The sequence below is a fragment of the Ambystoma mexicanum genome, chromosome 3q (assembly GCF_040938575.1).
Source record: "Ambystoma mexicanum isolate Mex_15411 chromosome 3q, UKY_AmexF1_1, whole genome shotgun sequence".
Lineage (NCBI taxonomy): Eukaryota > Metazoa > Chordata > Amphibia > Caudata > Ambystomatidae > Ambystoma > Ambystoma mexicanum.
In genome coordinates this window covers 1,275,009,040-1,275,033,728 of record NC_090926.1, presented here as the reverse complement: position 1 = coordinate 1,275,033,728, position 24,689 = coordinate 1,275,009,040, and the positions used below count along the sequence as shown (strand labels likewise).

The following is a 24,689-nucleotide window of genomic DNA, read 5'->3' as shown; positions in this document are numbered from 1 at the left end:
CTCCCAGTTCAACCTCTAGATCCAGTATCCTTGTGATTACCCTGCGATTCAAGAGCAAAAGAGCAGGAGGTGCTAGCTTTTGTGTCACAGCTCCCTCCCTCTGGAACACTATTCCACTGCGCTCAGAAATAAACAGTCCTATTCCATTTTCAAAAGGCATGTAAAAACCTGCCTGTTTGATAAATACAAATAACTAGATTATTGAACTACCATTACTGACTACTGCCTATCTATGTTGCATATCTGTTGCATACTGTATATTTATGCTATTGTACAAAACGTTGTGATACCCTTGGGTTTGGGTGTTACAAAAATGTTATAAATAAATGTATCTGCTCACCTGTGTTAGTCTAATCTTGTTTACAAAATGTTGTGTGAGTGTAAGGCTAAATTAAAATGCCTTTACAATTTGTCATTTGGCATAATTCCACCAGTAAAGGTGATTGGCAAGAGAACATGTAGTCAACAACATGGTCACGTGTTTCACCCAGAAAGGCTATGGTATTTAAGCTAAGAAACCCGTCCTGCAGGTCTATTGGGATTTTTAAGTATTTGTGAGCCCTGCCAACACATTTCTACAGAAAACCACTTTATTCTTTCTTTTTTGGTTTCTACAATAAAATGTCGGTTTTGTACCCCGTACAACTTCTTTTGTGATGTGTACTTGCATGGCATACTTAGTGATATTTGGTAAGACTCCCACACACACAATACCTGGGACACATTAGGAGCCTATAAACAACGACAGTATGGGTTTGATGACATGACTGTGTTCCTGATAACTGTGTATGGGTTGGTGAATTGGTCATGCTGGATTCTTTTACCTTTGAGTTGCAACAGTACTTTGCTGAATGTAAGGTCATGGACTTCAAAAAAGCTAGCTATCGCTGCTGACATGTGGGTGTCTCACAGAGAAAGCCAAAGAGATTGAGAAGCCAGGTCAGGAGAAAAATCCCTCCATATCAGCTCAAAAGTAAAGGTGGCGTCATATGGTTAGTGGTACCACTACAGGTAAGGTGAGTAGTGGAGTGTCAGACATTCCAAAGATTTCAGGCATTTACTGTAACTGTGGGAGAATAGACAACTCCAGGGGACACCATAAGTGCCCCAAAAAGGTTGCTTGCCCTCTGATTTTGAAGAAGGATTCTTTGAAATTCCGTTTGAAATAGCCTCAGCATCTATTCAGATTCAGGAACAAAGTCCCAATGTAGACATATAGATTCCCTTATATAGACAGTACCTCCATGCTCCATATATAGATGGTAAACAGACCACTGGGTGGAGGGACACTGATGCCCTACTACAGCAGTGGACAGTAGCCTGATTGGTCAAGGGTGTCTCTTAAAAGGCTCCTTTAAATGTGCTAAACTAGCTAGTAGACTCCCACAAAGATTTTCCACTACTTAAAGTTACTGTACAATTTAATGACAGGATTACTGTCACATGTATGAGTTCCCAAGAACGTGTCCCAAGTTAAAGTCTTCAAGGGGATGACATGGTGGTGAAAGTCTTCTCTAAAGGATGGTTACTCATTTTAACTGTGGATTGTGCCAGACCTCCTCCCAACGGTCAGGTTGCTAAGAAGTTTACTCCTAAGCCCGGAAAGCTGCCCAAATCCAAGAGCAGGAGAGAGGAAGTGCACCTCCAACCTATGACACTTCCTGCCCTTAGGCTATCTTCCTAGGGAGAAAGATAGGGTTATTGCAGGGACTTGGCTCTCTAGTGTTGTAGACCCCTCTGTATTTGTAGGTCCTTCTACTGGGATTTATGCTAAAAAGCTCCTTGGATGTTCAGGGAAGGTAACAACTTTGGGGGGTCATCAGGAACAGACCGATTCTTTCAAGAAAAAGAAAATTCCTACAGACGGTACCTCAGCCTGCAGTTGGTGGACTTGATCGCTGAGAATACGTGTAAGGATAATCTTCTCAACCAGTGTAACCCAGTTGAACCTGGTGTCCTACCCTGAAAGCAATTAGTCAACCCTGATGGAACATCTGGCTTTGTTCGTTCAGAAAATCATTTTTGACCCTCTCTTTGCAGACTCTGTTAGTCCCATTGACATTTGGTGGCTTTTATGCTTCCTGAGTTATTTATGTTAACAGAAAGTCCTTTCTTGAAGTCCCACTGAAAGCACAACTGTATTTTGGTGTGCTGTTCTAAGAAGGCCATCTGGCTATAATTAAGGGATACTACAAAATTGCCCCATTTTGTCCCAGGGTGTGTGGCCTCCTCTGTAAATAGATTCATTGAATGTTGGCAACCTTATGCAGATTATATGGTTGCACAGTGTTACAGCCTCTTGCTCCCTGTGTTTTGTTTTTGTGTCTGCCCTGAGAAGTGGCTATTCTGTCCTTTTGTGCCTATGTGGGCATTGCAACGTTTGATTTGTGTCAGTGGTATCCAGGATTCAATGGATTAAGGTATCACAGACATCCCAATTTACATCCCTGTGTGTGCCTGCAAAAGTGCAGTCTGGCTGGCCTTTTCTGAGTGGATGCTGCCAAAACCTTGAATTGTTCAGGGATATCGATTGGAGAGTTGGGGTAGGCTGCAGGTGTGTGTGTGTGTGTGTGTGTGTGTGTGTGTGTGTGTGTGTGTGTGTGTGTGTGTGTGTGTGTGTGTGTGTGTGTGTGTGTGTGTGTGTGTGTGTGTGTGTGTGTGTGTGTGTGTGTGTGTGTGTGTGTGTGTGTGTGTGTGTGTGTGTGTGTGTGTGTGTGTGTGTGTGTGTGTGTGTGTGTGTGTGTGTGTGTGTGTGTGTGTGTGTGTAGATCCTAGCATGCTGCCAATTCATGCCACAATTATTACCAGTTCATATACCAAACAATATTCTGCTTCTCAACACCCATTCTCTAATATTCCTTCTGTATCATGTATTTTGCCAGAAGCTTGTGCTCAGCAACTACAGTTTGTGCCAAAACCCATAAATGCCTGTTGCAGTAGTGTACTCTATGCCAATTCAGTCACTTATCGCCAGGACTTGTCTACTGTGTATCCTCCCTTTGAAAACCTTTTTTGGTGCTGCCTCTTTTCAATCTCAGTTTTCACAGTGCCACGTGTTTTACCCCAGGGCCAAGGCTGTAAACGCCCTATGGAAGTTGACAAAGTCTAATCAAAGATATGTGGTTTTCATGTCTCTTGGCAGGCAGTGAGATGGTGGAAGCTGAGAAAACTGGAATTCAAATTGTCAATTCACCCTACAAAATAGCATTTACAAAGTCTCCCCAATACTTCAAACCTGGGCTAATATATCCATGTGTGGTAAGTATTTTCTTAACAGTTGTTCTATTTATCAGTTGTGTTTGTGTGTATGAGAGTTTGTGTGGGTTGCTGGACTTGGTCTGGGTCCCCGGGGGTAGGCATCATGACAAAAATAGACCGTTCGGCACAATGTAGATATACTGCTGAGAGCACAAGTAGGGCTTTTAAAGAGTTTTTAGATAGCCTGGATTTGGTTGATGCTTGGAGGTTTGTTCATCCGAGGGAGAAAGAATTCTCCTTTTATTTGCCGGTGCATGACTCCCACTCGAGGATTGATTACTTCCTTATTTCTGATAGGTTGGCTGGCAAGGTCCATGATGTGACTATTAAGGAAAGAGGTATTTCGGACCACACCCTGAAGACGATGCAGATGAATATGGGGCAGGAAAGTTCGGGGTTTTCTAAGTGGCGACTAAAAACCTATGTGTTACAAGAACAAGGGGTAACTGACTCTCCAGAGGGATTCACGAACAATTTCTTTGAAATAAATGTAGGCTCATCTCCTGATATTATGGTCTGGAACAGCTATAAGGCAGCTGTACAGGGGGAACTAATGAATATTACATCCTGTGTAAGGAAAAAGGATAGGGCTGAACTTAAGAAATTGGAAGAGGAGTTGGATGCAGCTCAGAAAAAATATGCAGACTCAAAGAGTAATGGGGACAGAATAGGGGTAGGAAGACTTAAAGATCAACTCAAACAGAAAATGGAGGTTCAATACGAAAAAGGCATGTTCTTTATGAGGCAAAAGTTCTGGGAGCAAGGAGACAAAAATGGTAAGCTACTAGCAAAAAGATTACGGGGCCTCACGGAACGTTCCTTTGTCCAAAAATTGGAAGATGAAAATGGTGAATATAAGACTAAAAGGGGTGAGATATGCGAAGGTTTTAGGAGATTTTATCATTATTTATATCAAGAAGATCAATTTCCGAATACGGATAGTATGGACTCCTTTTTTGATAAGATTGTTATGCCAAAATTGGATGAAGATCAGTCAGTGATGGTGGATAGCCCTATTACGGAGGAGGAATTATTGATAGCAATTAAACAAATCAATAAAGGTAAATCACCGGGTCTAGACGGTCTCCCGGTGGAATTTTACCAGGCGTTGAGTGGTGTGTTGGTGCCATTCCTGTGCACTCTGTATAATGGTTTTATGAGGAACGGGGTGATTTGTCCCACAATGAGAGAAGCCTGTGTTATAGTTCTTCTGAAACCGGGGAAAAATTGTAAGAAATGTGAGAATTACAGGCTGGTTTCACTTTTGAATGGGGACCTTAAGCTATTTACAAGCATATTGACTAATATACTGGATGTGTGCATTGGTAAGCTAATTGGTAGCTCTCAAGTTGGATTTATGAGAGGTAGATATGGTTATGATCATATTAGGACGTTGATTGACATTATGGGTCTACGAAAGGTGAAAACCTGGGATACCTTATTCATTTTTATGGACGCGGAGAAGGCCTTTGACAGGGTCAACTGGTCTTTTCTGTATCAAACTCTTAAGAGAATGGGATTTGGTGACGCATTCATAAAAACCATTAGAACATTGAACTCTGATATTAGTGCGAAGGTATGGGTGAATGGTTTTATGTCTGCCCTCATTCTTGCTGTCTGAGGGGACTAGACAGGGATGCCCATTGTCTCCTTACCTGTTTAATCTGGCATTGGAACCCCTTATTATATACCTAAAATAAGAACAGGGTCTTCATGGCCTTCGATTTGGGGATAGTGAAGTAAAGGTTTTGTGTTATGCTGATGACATGACTATTGTTTTGTCTAATCCGGCAAAGGGATGTGAGAAAGTTAAATGTATGTTTGAGGAGGTAGGTCAGTTATCAGGCCACAAGATAAATTGGGGGAAACAGTGGTCTTCCCTCTGGATGTGAGTATTCCACTAAATGTTTTAGGCTCCTGGAACTGCCACTGGGAAATGGGGGCAATGAAGTATCTGGGTATTTACTTGGTCCGAGATTTGAAAAGAATGGCTGAATTCAATGCATCGAGAATATTGGAGATTATTAAAAGGGACATATTAAAGTGGGGCCAATTGAAGATGGTGGTATGGGCCAAGGTTAACGCCATAAAATGGTACTTTTGCTAAAGATTCTCTTCATCATACAGTCCATCCCTCTGAAATTCACAAAAAAGCTGATTTATCCTGTTGACAGTCTTCCAAGAATTTCTTTGAGGAGAAGGTAATAGGCCAAAAGTGCCTAAATATATTTTGACATGTCCTGTAAAGGATGGGGGTTTGGGTACCCAAACCTGATGAATTATTGCACTGGTTTTGTCCTGAAAAAATCGACTTCTTACTTCTCTGAAGTTATCAATTATGTTCCCAATTGGCATATTATTGAGAGGGCTCAATGTCAAAAATGCCGAATCCGGTAAAGAAACATCCTACTATGTGCGCTACTAGGGAGGCGTTACAGTGCTTTATGAAAAATGATGGGGACAATATCTGGACAATATCTGGATGCATTATGATGCATCTTTGTGGCATAATGTAGGGTTACAATTGGCGAATAGACCTTTATGCTGGAAAAGTTGGATCAGTAAGGGCATACTTCAAATTCGTGATGTGTGGCAAAATGATCACATGATTCCCTTTGACCGATTGAGAGTGTCTTTTGGGATTGGGGCTAGGGAAAGAGAACGTTACAAGATTTTGAAAGCCCTTTCGATTGAAAGGACAAGGATGTTGGATGAGGTTATGAAAGAGAGGCCTTCAATGTGTGAGATTCTTCGCTCTACCCTGTGTGCTGAGGTACATGAGGTTGATGCCAATGGATAGGACGGATGTGGAGGCTTGGGATAAGCTTCGCCAGGTTGGATGAATGATCTTGGTGCAGATATTCCTATGAAAGAAAGGGACTATTTGCTTCATGTAGGGGTGCAAGCAAAAATGGGTTTGCGGCTGCGATATATTAGGCAAAGGATCCTTTACAGATTATATTGGACACCGTCTAAGAAGGCTAGATTAGGGCTTTTGGATGTTGATTCTTGTTGGGGATGTGGATGTAGCGGAGGATCCTTAATGCATATGCTGTGGGTATGCTCAAGAGTGCCTGATTTTTGGTCTGAAGTATTGGATAGATTGGACATCGTGGTGGAGGAGAGACTTCCATGTACTTTCTATTCGACAATCTTATTATCCAATAGAGGAAGGGGCATAGGGCCAGGGGTTAAGCGGATTGGAGTAATAGGGTTTTGGTACTAGCAGCAAAGCAAATATTATGAGTCTGAAAGTCAAGAAAGAAACCAAAGGTGGAGGAATGGTTATTGGATGTGCAAACCATGTCGAACTATGAACAAGTTATGTTATTCAGACAAGGAAGAGAGGAACATTACTCTCAGCTTTGGGGACCTTTTAATCATTTATACTGTTAGAAGTACAGTGTCAGGTATTTGGTTGTCTGTTAGTTGTGTGTTTTTCTGTTGTTTTGTCTTGTTTGTTATGTGTCATAGATGTCATAGATCTATTAAATGATTGTAAAATAGTGCTCTGCATTGATTATTAGTTTCTATATTTTTATGAATTTAACAATGGTTCTGTATTAATCCTAGTAATGCTATGAATTTTGCAATCTGGATTTAATTATATGTTATTGAGATGAGATTGTTGTTCTGTTTTTGTATGTTTATTTAAAATAATAAATAAAATGGTTAAAACATAAAAAAGAAAAAATGCAGAGCCTACACAATCAATGGCTTTGGGGATAGTTTTACTTACAGGAGAGGCCTTGGAAAGGACACCAGGGAACAGCAGGGCACCTCTGGGAAAGCAATGGTGCCAGTCAAGAAGAGTCTTCTCTAAATCCTCCAAGGAGCCCCAGTCAGCTTCTATGTCTCCTGGTTCCTGTCTCCAATGCAAGATTTGGGCCTCTCTGCTGGGATGTTTCTCGCAGGTTTTCAGCAGCAGGTCGCCTCCCGGAATACGCGAAAAAGCCCAGTTCTAATGCAAACTGGTCTACTTATAGGGCAAATGACATCACCAACGTGACATGATTCCCACGATTGGTTGGTCTTCTCTACCCACCTCCCACCTGTGTGCTAATAGGACAAAGAGATGAGGGGAGTGAGTTTAGGGCAGTTTAGGGAGGAGAAATCTTTGTCATCCCAATTTGACAATGGGTTTGGCATGTTTAAAACTCTAAACATCTATCAACATGGCTAGCACACTGATTATTCAAATTTTTCCATGTATGAACATATTTTTAAGAACTACATTTTAAGGCAAATCAGATGATGCTAATCTGAAGTCGGAACACCTTTCCTATGCAGAGATAAATGTTTTCTTCATTTAAACAGGAGCTGTATCAGTGAAAAATATGCCACTTCATAGTTCTCATGTTATTTATTTCCTTCACCCTCTCACCAACTTTCAAATCTCTGCGAATCAAGGGGAGGCCCAAATCAAATTTTTATTAATAACTTAGTTACGTTTATCACTCAAAAACTGTTTTAGCATTGTTCGAAGGGGGTGAATGTCACCTTTAATAAAAGTCTGGAATGACCTTTGTGGTGTATACGCTGCCTCTTTTATGCAATAATATGTATTTTCCTACTAATTCAACTGCAGCCTTTTCCTTTGTTTCCTTTAATTGCCTTTAACTTTAGGCATGTCACCAGGTAGAGGCTGGCTCATGTTTATGTCCGCCTCCCCCTTCAAGGCCTGTGAGGCCCTGATAGCAACTCTAATGGACATGGTATGGGAAGTGTGACCTCAAGGTCACTTCTGCTGAAAGAACAGGCATAGCCTTGTCTGTCTTTACCGTGGTTTACATCTAAGCAGTGTATTTATTTCTATATTTTTAAGTAATGGCCCTGTTGATAGTTGACAACCAGGCCACTCTCCCCAGAATAGCAGAGGAAAGATGTTGGAGGTTACGTTTCATATGTGGAGAAATTACCGACTCATGCACCCTGCAAGCACTGGCCTTTTAAACTCACAAACAATTGCATTTACATGACATTTTATAAGGCACCTTAACCGGAGGTTTCTAAGCGCGGACCCGGGGATCGAACATGTGTTGCTTCATGTTATCTTGTTTCCAAGGCGAGCACATTGGCGCTGAGCTATCCTCCGGGATAATGCATGATCTCACTCCTTTTAGTGCTGTGAGACCCTTTTCAGTTTATTTTGTATTGCCCCAGGTGAAGAGCCTGAACAAATCCCAGTATTAGCTAGAATGTGTGTGCCTGCATAGCCTACCAATAGTTTTATTGAACTTATGCCTTATTGAACTTATGCCTTATTGAACTTATCTGAGAAGCAGACACATTCTTGCTCAAAATCACTACAGTTCATCTCCACTTGCTCATGACTCACAGACTTTCACTTTTCAATCTCCAGGTGTCTGTGATGCACCCGGATAACAGTCCTGCTTCACGTGTCCCTGTGAAGACTGTCAATCCTGCAGGATACTACGGCTTGACTCAAGAGGATGGCACTTTAACACTCAATCTCAACACGCAACCAGGTTCCTCTCAGTTACCAATTACGGTAGGTGCCTCAGGGAACCGATCTCAGAAAAATAAGAATGAAATTACCTGTAATCCGTTTCCCAGCACTGGTATCTTCCACTGAGAGTCAGTGTCTTCATTTCTTTAATAAACCTTTCAGTATATTATTGTAGGAACTTTCATGTGGGGTTTGTATCTGTACATCAATTTGGCTATTTTTTTGGTTTCCTGATTTTAGTTTATTTGTCTTTCGGTATGAAGCAACATTCTTAAAAGAAATAAATGTACATAGTATTTCACAACAGCATGCTACCTTACAACAGAGTTATTAAAATCTCAAACAGTAACATATCCTAAACTACTTCATTATACCTACCTCTCTATTACAAACCTACCTCTCCCTCCAGCCCAGAAATAAATTCACTTCAAACATGATTACTATTCCTACTAGTTAAAAAAGAAATGCATTATATGGATGCTTTCTGAAGGTAGGAGACCCCAAATTCGAACCCTATTTACAGCAAAACACCCCTGTCTGCCTCCAATTACCAAGATAATTACGTTATAAAATGGCAAATGTAATTAATGATTTAATATATGTTTATTAAATTAGGTTTTTGGTATACTTTTAAAGTATCCTTATTTACTCTTATTAGTGCTAACCAGGTTTAGTATAAAGTTCAGGGAAAACAATGCTCAAAACTTATTTAAGCATATTTTTAAACGGTTTGTATACAAATATTATAATGGCTACTTAATTAATTGCTTTTGCAGAAATACATTACTTTGACGTGTTCTTCCAAACCTTGGATTCAAACTGGAATTATTGCATTCAATAGTAACAGCAACCTATTATTGTATTGTAAAATATTTGCAACTACATCATTGTTTTTGATCAAATAAATGTAATTTTGTGCATATTTTATTCATTTTTGAAAATTGGGTAATTTTAAGTTGCACTTTTCAAAGTTACATTTTGCTAGATGAATCACATGTGAGTATATCTGTAACAAAACTGTAACAAAACTGTAACAAAACTATTAATCCTTAACCCAAAATGATGCTACAGATACTTTGCCATATCGAAATGCTAACAGCAACCTTTAGAAATATCACTTCGATAGATCCACATGCTATGAGTGATGCCTCGGAGCATGTCCCGATGCTGAGGTATAGCCCAATCCCGCATACGGTTCCAAGGAAATCTATGCTGACTACTAACCACATATGACCTGACTTGGCTATTTAGCGGACAATTGTATTTCTTGGTATTTAATTAGAACGAGAGAATAGACATGAGAAGGGCTATGCATAGTATCTAAGATTGGGTGCCTAATATTGTTGAACAGGACAAGTAGAAAGTGTTAGGAGCTAGGGAGGATAGCACGGTATCATCTGTACAGGTGAAAGGACAGGATGGGAGATCATGGCGGCGGTTTCCCAACGTGATATCAACACACTGGCCGGATGCTCTTTTCAGGGAAGGAGGTGCTTTATCAGGGCAGCCTTGGACCCTGGTACAATAGGGATGGACCTTATGTCAGTTATGTGGGTGGGCAGTAAGCATTCAAGGGACGGGCATCGAGGATAGGGTAAGAAACGAGAGGTAGCACAGGGGGGATAGATTGATGAGATCTTGCCTTCTCAGAGTGTCAGGGAGTGAGTAGCAAGAGATGGAGTTAACCAGAAGCTAGCGCATAGCTGGAGACAAAAGCAAATTAAAATTAAAAGGTTTTAAAGTTTTCCCCAATAATGTCTGGGATTTTCTTTATTTCAGAACAAACTAAAAATAATTAAAAGGACTTGCACATTATCATAACAGGGCCAGTGATGAGAGAAACATATTATAGAAATGTGAAGTTTAAAATGCTGACAGGCCAACCAAATCCATCACTCAGAGCAGGGAATTGCCCTCTATGTATTTCAGGGTGTACCTACAACACACCTCGAAATTCACAGTTATTCACATTGTATATGCAAGTTGTGACCGATACATCACATCTTTGTGACAGCATACTAGTTACTATTTGGGCTCGGTAAAGGGAAAACATGCTTTCTCTGTGGTTTGACTGTACACAGTTATTGCTGTCACTTAGGCCTCCCATTAGTAAACCACTTGCCTTTTTGCATAATATGGACTATAAAAGATACGAGCATTACATGATCCCTTGGTAAACGTCACCGTTTTATATAACTAGCTTTCTAAAACTGGAATCCCACTTCTCAAGAATAGTTTGAGCCATTTGTGAATCTGTTTTATGCCAAAGATGTGAATACAGGTGGGAGGAACTCATAAAGGAAACGAGAAGCTAGACTAAGGTCACTCAGGCCGATGAAACACGTAGAACAATTAATATGAATAAAATTAATGTTTTAAGTGTAAACATGAGGATTGAACCAGCGTCGATGATGCTTTTCAAATCTAAAGCCATCATTCAAGACTGCACAGATGCGTGTGCTTAACAAACATACAAAAGAGACATCCCTTTGTTACATTGTCCAGGTGCAAACATTAGATGGAAGCATCCAAGAAGACCGCCAGGGCTCTGCATCCATGGCGGCCACAGCTTACAAAGGACATGGGATCTATAAGAATTATCTCCACATCGGGATCCCGTCGACGGTGATAAAACCTGGGGGAAGTCTGATGGCGACGCTCTACATCTGGAACGAAAACATGGACATCCAGGAGCAGATCCAGCATTTCACTTATCTGGTAAGGAAAACTCTATTCTGTATGGCCTTCTATGGAGTAAGAAGGCTCTGGTGGGATCTATCGAGCATTGCAGAGACGGGCACCCATTAGGAACCCGGTCCAATAATTAGTAAAGTACAGTTTGAGCAATGTATACAGAATCTGTGATAGGCAGTTCCATTCGCACGTGCACAATATTTAGGGTTCTTATCAGGACTTGCTTATTAATTCAATATGTTTTCTTAAGCTCACAGCAGGTTTAAAGGAATCCTGCCTGTTTCACAAACTGTGATTAAAATGCAGAGGCTGCCTTGTATTTTAAAATAGTTTAAAAGAATAACTTCTGTATAACCAAATAAGCCTTACATGACAGCCACCTAGAATACACACCCTGTACAATAACATATACATTCAGAATAGGAATTCTTATGATGAATTATCTAACTAACCTCTCTCTTTTTTCAAGGTTTATTCATAGACCAGGTATTTTTATTCATTAAAAAGGGAAAGACACTTCTTTTATCTTTTTTAATGGCTGCCCCACCCTTTTCCTGTTCTTATCTCTGCTGCAAAGAAGCTTTGCATTACATTGTCTTGGGCTGGAAATGTATATCTTTCTACGGAGGAAATTTAAGACGCAATAATGTCTACTGTGCAGTGGATAGAGATCCTTATACATAAGATAATGAAAAACACTGGGCCTCATTGCGAGTTTGGTGATATTTGAGCGTAAAATATGCCGAAACACCGCCAAACGGAATTACTGTTACTGCCACTTCGTCCCAGGGATTTACTGTGAGATTACAAAGGGTGGTAGGGCAGTTTAAGTATTTAAGTCCCCACTTTTGGAGCCCATAGGTAATGTGGCAGTAATGACTGTCATTTTGCTGTTTTTTGCCAGTAAGGGGGAGGATTTACCCCTAGTATTTTGCTGGAGGACAATCCCCCACCTTAACATCAAACCTATAGTACGGCGGTGAGGTAATGGCGCGGTAACACAACGGTAATGGAATTACCGTCACATTACCTCCATTTTTTATCGCATCAATGTACTCGTAAGAAGGCCCACTGACCAGTAAATATACGTTACTGTCACTTAGGTTAAAGCTCAAGGCATAAATTAGTCTTCAACATTGATTAGTCGAGACTGCTAAATAACAATATTTTGATTAGCAATTCAACAATAAAGATTAGCCAATTTGTATATCCTTACTTTCAATCAGGGCCAATGCAAGACATGTTTCCCATGTATGGCAGCAGAGGGCCTAGGGACCTCACAGGCGTGTTTCACCACTGGTGCTATAATTAGGATGCCTTTTGTTGAACGTGTGACCAGACACTGCTACTCTTGCAAATTCAAAATTCAACAGGGCTTCCAACTAGTGCCTCACATATAGTCAACAATTCCCAGAGCTGCCTATGCCAACCATATCACTCTCCCTAAATTCAAGAAGACCAAAGCTGGAGGCTCAAGTTTCCCAGCCAGAGCTGGCAAACATTGGAACCTTCTCTCTCCGACCATATGTGCTGAACTCTCCTACTGGACTTTCAGAAGAACTTTCAGAAGAAAGCTAAAAACACTACTGTTTGCCTCAATGCTGGACACAGGCCCTTTACCTGGTCTGAACTTTGAAACTACAGTAACATTTACTGAACAACTAATACACTGTGCTTATCCCAATGTCTGTAAATTTCTGAGTAATTGGTCATGCGACAGTGCCTTGATGCTCTTGGGCTTATTGCGCTATACAAATGTAAAAATAAATAAAATAAACACACACTTATCTATTGGCAGAGCCTTTAAATGGCACACTCCTTATTAGTTATGGTTCATTGATGAACCATTGTTTCTGTGCTCACAGTCCCATCATATGATATATGCAGAAGCAAGCATGATTCTGTCAAACAATGACTACAAGAAGGTGACCTTATCATAAAACACCTTCTATGTGTGTTTAAGTCTTAAACGTACATTTACCAAACTCATAGGATGTTTTTTAGCTTAACGTTAATTTGCGTTCTTGTAATTTTCCATTCAAGAATTAGTCACTAAAGCTTCGAGCATGCTGTTTGTTCTCAAAATGGATTTATATGTTTTTCAGCTTGGATGTTGATTTTTTTGTAAGTTTCAAAACATCTCTACAAAACAGAGTGTTATTTAAAACCAAAGTACTATTTCTACCAACTAAAGCTGGAAAGATATTTGGTTAAGGGCAAAATTCACATTTGTCATGAGTTTAATGCCGGCATGCATATCAAGTTGCTATCACATGGCATGTGCATTCATTAAATAAATAGTAGCCTATTCTCTGCATACTTGGTTCGGACTATAGAACCTGGTAATAGATGGGTTAACCATAATCTTAGCTTTTGGTATTGTCATTGATTTAAGATGGTGTCCAAATGGCAACATGTACAATACCCACAGCAACACATACCTTGGCACCGCAGCTTTGCATGAGCAATTCAGACTTTCACATGCACACAGACCTCAGCCTTACATGAGCACACCTAGCCTTTCATAGGCAGCATAGGTTTTCAGGCACAAATAACTGTAGCCTTTCACATGCATGCACAGCAAAAATGCACGTGTGCACACTCAGCCTTTCCCATCCTTTCAGATGCATGACACAATAGCCTTTTGCATGTGCACATGAAAGGCTATCGTTTAAGGCCATTGCAGTCTAAGTGGAATACAGAGCTCAGCAAAGGTGGACAGCGAAGAGAGGGGAATTAGACAACTGATTTAGGAAGCAAGATGTGTGAGAAAGAGACAGATTAAAGAAGAGTCTCTCAGAAGTGATGGGGGGAAACGGGCAAGAGAGAAAGTTATAGGGTCAGTGTATACATGAGAGCAAAGTGAACAATAAAAAGGGGTAGACCTTTTAAGGTGAGCAAACAAATTATTAAATAGAAAAATGCTGGGGAACAGAGCTGGAATCAATGACAGATCAGAGAGAAAGGGCTAACTTGTTTAGTGCCATCCTGTCCCTCCCAATATTTACAGTGGAAGACAGACAAGTTCCCACACAGTCACCCGTATCTGCAGTTTCCATCAGCCAAAGTGCTCATTAAAAGTGAAGTTTAGGGTCAGCCTGCAGCCTGGATCTCTGCTTTCCTTTGTATAGTCCCAGTACTACCCTGGAGTTTGGAAAAAGACTAATAAACAATGCTCATCTTCTCTCAAATTACATCGCAGTTAGTGCGACAAGATTAATAAAATGAAAAGCAATTCATCATTCTTGTCTAGTGAATTGAATGTGTTACCAGTTTTTTTATGCCTTGAAGCTCTTGAGCCCGTTTGTTGTTTCTACCTCAAGTGTTATATCTCAATGCCCTATGGGGAAAATTGATGAATGGTACACAAGTCTCTTTCATTTTAGCTTCGGTAAGATTTTTAATTGAACGTTTTAATTAATAGATCTGATGGTGGCATAAGGACAAATGTTGTTTTTTCGTCTTTTGTTTTGTCTTCTGTTAAATGGAACACCTTAATGTAACGACAAAAATGCGCCTTTGGTGGGTAAAGTCTCACGTGCATTGAATGAAGTGATACTCATGAAATTGTTCCTCACAAACACAATGTGGTTTTCTCCTTTCTTTTAAATATTTTATCTTTTTATAACTGTTTTATCTTGAATGGTTTGATGTATACCTGAAACACAAATAAAAATATATATACATTTCCGTGAAGAGATGATGAATTCCAGAACAAGAGTACTATTCCATCGTTATTGTGCACTGTAGGTGAGGAACATATGGGAGTATTAGTGATCCTGCAATGGAAATCGATATTGCTAAGCAGTCATAATATAGAAAATGACTGATCTCAATCATATTCCATGGAGGCAATTTTGTCACTTTCTAAAACCAATGCTGAAAAATGACAACAGGGATTGAAAAATAATGTCGTATTCTTAAAAGTGCATTAGGCAAGTAATAGTGTGGAAACATTAAATGATTTAAAAATGTCATCATGATGGGTTTTGCAGTTGTACGGAAATAATTTTGGATACACCCTATGCCCAAAGGCGCATTTTAAAGCACTGCTGTGCAAGGATTCAAATCAATTTGTGTGCGGAGGTTTGCGCTGCTCCAAAAGCTAATAATTGTTCAAAAGAAATTGGACCACAGTATAAAGTACTTTCAGCTGATAATAAATACAGAGGAAACATGTTATGGGTTTTTAAAAAAGAAACCAGTTGGATAGCTTCATAACAACACATTAAAAAAAAAAGGTTTGTAATGGTATAATTTATTTTAAGGTGTGCCATGCATTTTATGGCACACTGGGCTGGTATCATGGATATAAGGAATTAATAGCCATTGAGTGGCATTAGTTTGGCGTTTGAGGCGCTGTTTGGCATACAATGGTTATAAATGCATGTGTGAGACTGACCAGTACCTCATGCATTGCAACTATCTGAGCTGTCCGCATAGGTAGCCCAAAGGTTAAGCGCTCACCTCCTACACAGAGTTTGAATCCCATGATAGAGCCGGCTAAGCCTTTCATCCTATCAAGGTTAATACATTCAGTACTATAAAATGAGGTCATAATAGCACCTGTCATTACAGCATATAGAAGCGGGAGGAATCTGGCATGAAGTGCTAAATAAGAACATACATTGCCACCCGGGCAAGGGCCATTGGCCAATCATGTGGCTGAAACAGCGGGCGAGAACATACATTCTTTGCCTGCTGTGCCAGCCAACCGAGAACCTTCCCCGGCTGGTGCCATTTTTGTATTTGTTTTTAGAGCCTCTTCCTGTTGCCTCATCACCCCCTTAACCGAAACAAACCTCTTTCCCACCCCCTCACGCACACAGTAACCTTCAGGACCAGTGCTTTGAGCTCCGCCGCACCTCCCGCTTTGGATGCCACAACATAGAAAAGGGACTTAGTCCCTTTTCCCTATGGCACCGTCAATCTTTTTCTCACAGCCCCAAGCCCCTCGGAGGATTGGCTGCCCAAGCAGAACAAATCTCCCAAGGGGAAAAAAAGAAAGCCATTCGCACCCCAGATGAACCCCGCCAGTGGGGGGTGTGGACATGGCAGGTAACAGGCCACAGCTGTCCACGAGGCCCTTGCTTTGCTCGGGCCTACCATTTCTCGGGCTGGCGGGCTGTTAACGGCCATGACCGCCACCTGCCGGGGGGGGGGGGGTGAAAGCCTTATTATCATACCATGAATGTGAGGCATTAAATGGAATTGGGTGGTATTATTATTATAGAAAACCAGTCTACATTGGGAAATATTGATTGGCCCATTGCTAACTACATGTGAGGAAAAATAACTGGCTTGCCGTGAATCAATATATAAAAAGACAAGCTATTGACTCTGCATAAATACCCTTCAGATCGACTTAGGGGTAAACATTCTCCATAACACTGAGGCAAGGGGTCAGATAATCCAAATACAGATTCTGGGGTAAACATGGCATACGGACCAGGGGTATATAAATCACGAACAGACTCAGCTGCAAATAAAACCATTAATATGTCACGCACAGACACAGGAACTAGGATTAAATTACTGAACAAACAGACTCAAGAGTAAATGTACTCTGTAACAAAGGAAATAAGTTAACTATCCCACATCCAGACTCAGGGGTACATTTAAGAATTATGTGTCAACACCTCACAGACAGATTCAGCAGTAAATTAACTTAATAACATTGGGAGTAGGGGTTCAATACCCAACAGACACTGGTGTAAAAATACTCTATAACGAGGGAACTGGGAGTAAATAATCCACTGATAGACTCGAGTAAGTATACTCTGTAACAAAGGAAAGGATCCCACAGCCACACTCAGGGGAACATGTAAGAAACATGTGTCAATAACCCACAGACAGATTCAGCAGGAAATGAACTCCATAACACTGGGAGAAGAGGTTAAATACCCAAGAGACCGGTGTAAAAATATGCTAAATCTAGAGAATAAAGGGTACATTTCACACAGACATAGCAGTAAATATACCCCATTACAAGTGTCCTAGAAGTTAAATATGCCACAGGCAGACTCAGTGGTACATAAACTACATAATAAGAGTCCCAGTGGTGAATACCCTCCAGGCAGACTTGTTCAGGGGTAACAAGTAGAGCGGGGGGTGGGCAAATAAACCATATACGAGCTCAAGGGTGAATAAACTAAATAAAAAGGGTTTTATTTATAAATAGCACACAGACAGACTCAAGTCACTGTGCTTTTGTAACACCAAATGAAGGGGGTTTTCTGCAGTAAAGTGTGCTCTGCAAAACCGATACACTGTATACATATGCTCTGTACTTACACCTGGCGCAAAGACTAATTAATACACGTAATAACGGATATTCATACAGTAGATAAATAGGTACTTCTGCTGTGCACTATGCATGCAAGTCAAAAGTTGAAACGGCCACATTTTATATACAAAGTTACACGCAGTTTAGATATGCACATGAGAAACGGTGTGGCAGATTCATTTTGAAAAGCCCACTGAATGTTGGGAGATTTGACTAATATGCATATTCCTATTGACACCCATGCCCCTAACAGTACTAAATGCCAGGAAATGCATAATATTACTGTGGAAAGTCTGCAAAGGCCAACGAAAACCTAGCTACATTCTGGTTCCCTTTCAATTCCAGGTTCTATCATACCTGGCAGGAGTATCATAGCACCCTACAAACAGGAAGTTAGGTGAAGCTAAATATAAGCAACACCCTGCAAATGTTGTGGCATGATTAGAAACAAAGTTATAGCCATACACATTTTTGCTGGAATACACTTGCTAAGCTTTGCATTTTGAGAACGATTTCCCTCTACAGAGATACCAGACCATTCCAGGCAGGCCTTTTGTGATACCAAGTGTTAGTTTCACACCATACTAGCAAGTGAGGAGGAGAAACTATATAGATTGTGCTGAACACATATAACATGACACTGGGGCATGTTCAGCAGGGCATATTCTGGGCAAGGGAAGGCAACTGCAGGAATTGGTGCAACTAAGGAAGCTTATGAGCAGAAAAGATCATTTCCAGCATTTTGTAATGTTCCTAAATGTTTAGTCCGGTCCTGAAGCGGCTCAACAGGGAGCAAGAGACTCTGGGAATTGTTGCAAAAGAGGATGGACCCTCCTCTGGGGAGACGTCCTCACAGGATCTTAGCAAGTGGCTGAGAAGCAAACATACCCCTGCTAGGACTTAGCTGTAAATGGAGTAGAAGCACACCAGTCTGTTCATTATTTGTTGGTGCTATTGACAGCTCAACGTCGTCGTTCATATGGGGTTAAGATAATTGATGAAACGCAGGAGAGAGATCCTACCCGTAAAGTCCTTGGGGCATATAAGGGGCATCTGGTGGGGGAATCTTGGACACCTAGTTGCCTCAGATCTGACAGTGTGAATCAGTACACTTCAGCCTGGGTAGAGAGTTTGTAAAGATAGCTTTAGAACTCTATGGCTCTCTGGCGGACAACCCCTGTGCCCTAACATCCAGAGGCATTACCTGTGACGCCTGCTCTAGAACAGCAAATTAAGAAAGAACTTGAAGCCTGCTTTGCACTGTTACATTCCATCGAACCATAATCGAGTTCCATGACTGCTTCATGTACCGACAAATCATCTGTGCCTCCAGAACACACTACACCTGCCAAGCAACCTGAAGAAATAAACAGTTGAGCTAACTGTTTCAAAGCCACCCACACTGCTATCAAGCATCTTAGAGCTGATTACCAACTTCAATATATGTAGACTGAACCTTTTGCTTCACTACATTAGGCGACACCTGTCGAGACTATCCGGACGCCCAAACCCGAAGACAACGCTGCATTTCCAGGATGTTACTGAACCATCGTTTTGACCATTTGTTGATATGCTCAGTGGTGCTTGACTATCGCCAGGCCAGTTTGACACTTTCAAACCACTGCTTGATCTCATAGGACGCTCCTAGAAGGCATAATTGATGGGTTATGTGTTATTCAGAGGCGTCCTGGGCACCCTGCCCTCTTTTGGCCTGATAGACTAGTTATATTGACATTTCTCCTGACTTCTCTAAAGACATTTTTAGAAATATTTTCTGTTTCCGTAATTGAAATCACTTTGCCTACATTATCACTCCTACAGTGCAATCCCCAGAATATTCAACCAGCCTATATATATATATATATAGTCTGTATTGCCTTTGTGTCTTCCGTGCATGGATAGGATTTTGGCGCTTATGATCATTGTCTGAATTTTGGGAAAAGATTGCATTTATGAACTTACTTGAACATCACTTTCATTATGGGCAATGCCGCAGGGCCGCCCAAGGCGAGGCAGAGTAAATGATGTTACCATCCGGCAGGCTAGGAGAGGGGCAGCTCCCGCCCCCACGCATGCAGGGCCCAGGTTCAAAGACCTGCCCCCTCCTCAGGGGGCCAGACATGTCGTCTATCCGGCCGGGGACTGGCGCACAGCCCCCACTACTATACACATCAAATACCCAGGGCTTCCCTGGGTCTGATAAATAAGATCAGAATGCTCTAAGACAACACAATCTGTTTGTGGACCCTGAACGGGGACCCAAACTGACAGGAGATTCGCTGTTCACTCAGTGTCTTCCACGCTTTGCTTCTTTACCACAAAACCCTCCCACCCTACAAACAAGGGAGAAGACAAAGGAAAAGAAGTACATGGCACTGTACAGTGTCCACAACGAGTCGTGGGACATGAGAAGGCAGCACAGGTCAGAGGGGGTAACCTCAGGACCCGGTGCCCAAAAGTATGATATCATTATGATATGTGATTATTTGTTTATCTGCATAACCATATCTATACAATAAAATCCTACAGCCTTTTATTGCCAACACTTGACAAAATGTTGTGAGACAAATTATTTCGGGTGAGGGTCGGGGTTCAGCCTACAACGATGCATGCGTATGGCTTCATCAGTTATGGTATTTACTGTCAGTGGCCGAAGTGGGTGGGAACTGTGTTCCTCTACTTTAAAAAACGTTTTATTGTTCCTACATTTTTATTTTAAAAATAAACTGTTCCAGAACGGTTTAGTTTTAAATTAAAAGTGTATGAAGAAGTTGAAACTTGCACTTCAGTGCACTTTGAAACTTGCACTTCAGTGCACTGCACTGAACATTCCTTTAAACAGTGGTGTGTATGTTTGGTAGTTTGGGTTGCTCGTAGGAGGTGCCGTGGTGATGGGGTGTGTGGGGTGCTGGGGCAGGCCAGCAGGGAACATAGTTGCAACACTTCTATTCATACACTTCGACCACTGCTTACTATTATTGGCTAGTTTCTAGTGCTGGTCCAAATCTCTGGAGAGTAAAGCTTTTGCTCGGCCCACGTAACCAAACACTTCAAAACTCTGATGGAGGGATACTATTTACTTTGATCTGTTTAACCTTTAAGACTGAAACACCTCTGTGCCAAGTAGTGCATGAAAGCATGTTCTCCCCTTCTGCTACTTCTAAACGTATTTCATAACAAAGAGACTTTGGCCCTCATTACGACCCTGGCGGAATTCGGAAAACGATGGCGGAAATGCAATACCGCCATCGAATAGCGCTCGGTGCGACTATGACCCGTCACCGCAAAGTACGAAGCCATTAGCGACACCGTAGTGAACGCCAACGCTAACTGCACCAAGCACGCGCGCGCGCGCCATGCCAAACCGTAAACACCACCATGGCGCAAGGGTACGCCAATTCCGACCCTAGCGGACATGTACCTAACGCCATCAAGCATGGCGGAATGAACCATACCGCCATGGTGAGAAGTACGGCATCGCGAATCAACCGTAAACGGCCCCACTGAGTGCCTGTACACCGCTCCCTGCCCACAAAGTACAACTCCCCGTAGGTGCAATGAAGTCACAATGCAACCATTGAAATGTACAAGTCACCCATGCATGCCAACGAACAAATGAAACACAAGAGGGGCCAATGGGAGCTGCAGGGCACAGATGGCACGAATACAGAAGCCATCCCAATGGACATGACCACAGTCCCCCACCAAGAAACGCACGCAAACACAGGCACCTGTGACCAGCAATATTCCGAAAATCACATCATTCCACCAGTCCACCTGGCTGACCGGCATCTGTTACACAAAACCCAATCCCCCGCCCCTGAGCATGACAACATCCAAACAGTCATATTGGCAGCCCCCATCCCTGACCTCACGGGCTTCGTAGGCAAACGCGTCCAGTACAGTACCACGCAACTAAACTCCGAAGCTGGAACCCAATGCAGATCTCCTCACAATACATCGCTCCCCAAATAGGAATATGCCACATCACTTGCAAAGAAGAACGCTACACGGGCCAAATCAGAATAGAAATTTAATGCACAACAAAATCACCAAGCCCATACAGCCATCAGGCCATGAACTCCGAAACACATTTCACCATTGTGGGCTGCATCCGCAAGAAATGAGCAGCCACTACTTGTGTGACGCCCTGTTCCATCATGGTACACAGAGCCACATTCACGTACGAAAAGGCAACATGGAAGCGCACAGAACCGCAGGGCCGTCCCAATGGGGAGGCACTAGTCCAGCTGAAAGGCCGAAATGTTGCTCCGAGCCACCAGTACTGCGTAAGGGCATGTGGCCCATTGGCGATCGTCCCATAAGATCGTAATGCTGCTCCACTGATTAACACGAAGCAGCAGGTGTCGGGAGTAAAACCCATCTGCAGGAGTGGCATACAGATGGCAGTGGCAAAAGGGGAGGAGATACCTGTCAACCAAAAGAAAAGAAAAAGAACAGAATGGCCATCAGAACTACATTCGAACAACTCACTTCAATGATCACACTAAATCCACAGCCATATGCATGCTAGCCCACTCCAAAGGTTCATCACCACCCAAAAACCACTTGCGACTCATAACTATCTATATCGAGGTGTAAACACCATCACAAACGAGTGTACCTGTGCATGCGTCTGTCAAAACAGAATCCATCAGATGGGATTGGTAACGTGCATGGACACAAGTGTCTGAGGGCGCGTCGAGACAGGGAGGGCTCAACAAGGCCAGATAGACGATGGTCCCACTATGGCAGCCCTGCATCACATAGCGTAGGGGAGGCGTATAGATTCCAAGAAGCCCTGTACATGGCAAACTCTGTATCAAATCACCGGCCCATGCATCCATTCATCATTCCCTCATCCCGGGATTAAAACGCCAGATTATTTACTCACATAACATTAGAAATATCCATTGAGTCTGTGCGTTATGCAGCCTGCAAAATCCACAGTGCCCCAGCCCGTAATGCCAGTGTTGTGAAGTAACATGTATTTGGGAACGTCCGGCCTCATCGCCCACGTCGCTATTGCGCATCCCAAACCATTCATATCAATCATTGCATCCTCGCCATGGCCCCTGTCCCAAGGACATTGAACAATAGTACGTTATATTTGCAGTCAGACCTGTGGGCATTTCCCCGCCGCTAGCTGAAAACCGAAAGCGCCACCCTTCGAATTCCTCATTTGCAACATCACGTCGAAGAAGCATCTGTGGCCGTTTGAAATCACTAATTAATCCATCTAGTGCGGCTGTGTGTGAAAATGGCAACTGCCTTCACCCACAAATGGGACGCCCCGCCCGTCGTTGCAACTCGGTACAGTGATGCATGAGGGCCCACCGTTACTCGAGTACTACGTACCACTGACCCTCCACAAGTCTGTTCGCGACTGCACAGATAGTATGTGAAACAATGGGACCATAGCAGAATGAACATATCAACCAATCTTACACGGCCATCGGGTACAAATACATGATTGCAATAGCAAGATGCCACTCCCCGAATTGCAGCGTTGTGTGCGGGACGTGCTCGGCCAAAGGGGAGAGCAGTTTGCACAGGTGGAATGAATCACCACAGGTGGAGGCCATACAGCCTGAAAACACATAAATTGCACAGCCAGTCTCCTCCCACGACCACACCGAAATGCTACCGGCAGGACTCGCGATGTTGGCCCTGGGGGACCTGATAGCACTGCAAGTACTCCAACTCCAGGAAGAAGACGAACACCAACTACAACCGGCCGCACGGAGGAGACGCAGGAGGAGGAGGAGGGCAAGGCAGGGCCAGCAAGGGCCGCCAGCACAGCCACTACCACCACGCAGGCAGCCCGCAATCCCACGCCTCCGGGCACATCCGTTCAACCTCACTGATGAGCAGATCCACACCCTCTACCGTCTGGACCGGGACACCATAGCCGCCATTGTGGACATGACACAGGCTGACCTTGTCAGCATGATAGACAGCCCAACCGCCATCCCACCCCTACTGAAGGTGGTGTCTGTACTCCACTTCCTGGCCACAGGCACCTACCAGCACACAGTCGGACAGTTGCATGGCATTTCTCAGCCACTGTTCTCACGGACACTATTGCAAGTGCTCGATGCCCTCCTGCAGCACGCAGACGACTACATCTCCCTACCACGCTCGGAGCAGGAAATTACCAACACAAAAGTGGGATTCCATGCACTTGCCGGCATACCGGGTTGCATTGGTGCCATCGACTGCACCCATGTGGAATTGGTCGTCCCACATGCCATGGAGGCCCAGTACCGCAACCGAAAACAATTTCATTCTCTGAATGTACAAATGGTGTGTGACTCCAACAGGATCATTACACATTGTTGTGCCCGATTCCCTGGATCGACCCATGATTCTATGGTCTTGAGGAACTCTACAATACCACGCTACATGGAGCGACACGCAGGGAACAGATCCTGGCTACTCGGTGAGTCTCATTACATGCATGATAATGTGGGGTATGTGATTCGGCAATGACCTGGCAGGAAGGGGGGGGGGTGTGCGTACGGCATTCCACATCATACGTTTCTCGTCCACATACAGGTGATGCTGGATATCCACTGAAGAGATGGCTCCTCACACCAGTCCGGAACCCACGGGACCAGCATGAGGAGGACTACAACCATGCCCACTCACGTACCCGTGTAGTCATAGAACAGGCATTCGGCCTACTGAAGGGTCGTTTCCGCTGCCTCAGCAGGTCTGGCGGGGCACTCCTGTACCGCCATGAGAAGGTTGCAAAGATGGTGATGGCATGTGTCATGCTCCACAACATGTGCGTACGTAGAAATGTGCCCATGCCCCCTGACGCAGAACTGCAAGCACCTGATGATGGTCATGATGAGGGCGGGGATGTGGCAGCACCTCAAGGAGTCTGCGAGGCACCGGAGGGCCGTGACATTCGTCAGCATCTCATTGATGTATGCTTCTAGCACTCACGCCTGGTGGCTGATACATGGACACGGG

The 24,689-nt window shown here is 42.9% G+C and overlaps 1 protein-coding gene across 2 annotated transcripts in view; it reads left to right on the top strand.

Moving 5' to 3' along the window:
* Positions 1-24,689, top strand: part of LOC138447868 (complement C3-like) — a 1,306,650-nt gene that overhangs the window by 293,575 nt on the left and 988,386 nt on the right. For both annotated transcript variants that reach the window (XM_069604330.1, XM_069604329.1), the window contains exons 10-12: positions 3,143-3,258; positions 8,621-8,770; positions 11,234-11,446. In XM_069604330.1, the coding sequence (XP_069460431.1) occupies positions 3,143-3,258; positions 8,621-8,770; positions 11,234-11,446 (479 nt within the window). The remainder of the gene's footprint in view (positions 1-3,142; positions 3,259-8,620; positions 8,771-11,233; positions 11,447-24,689) is intronic.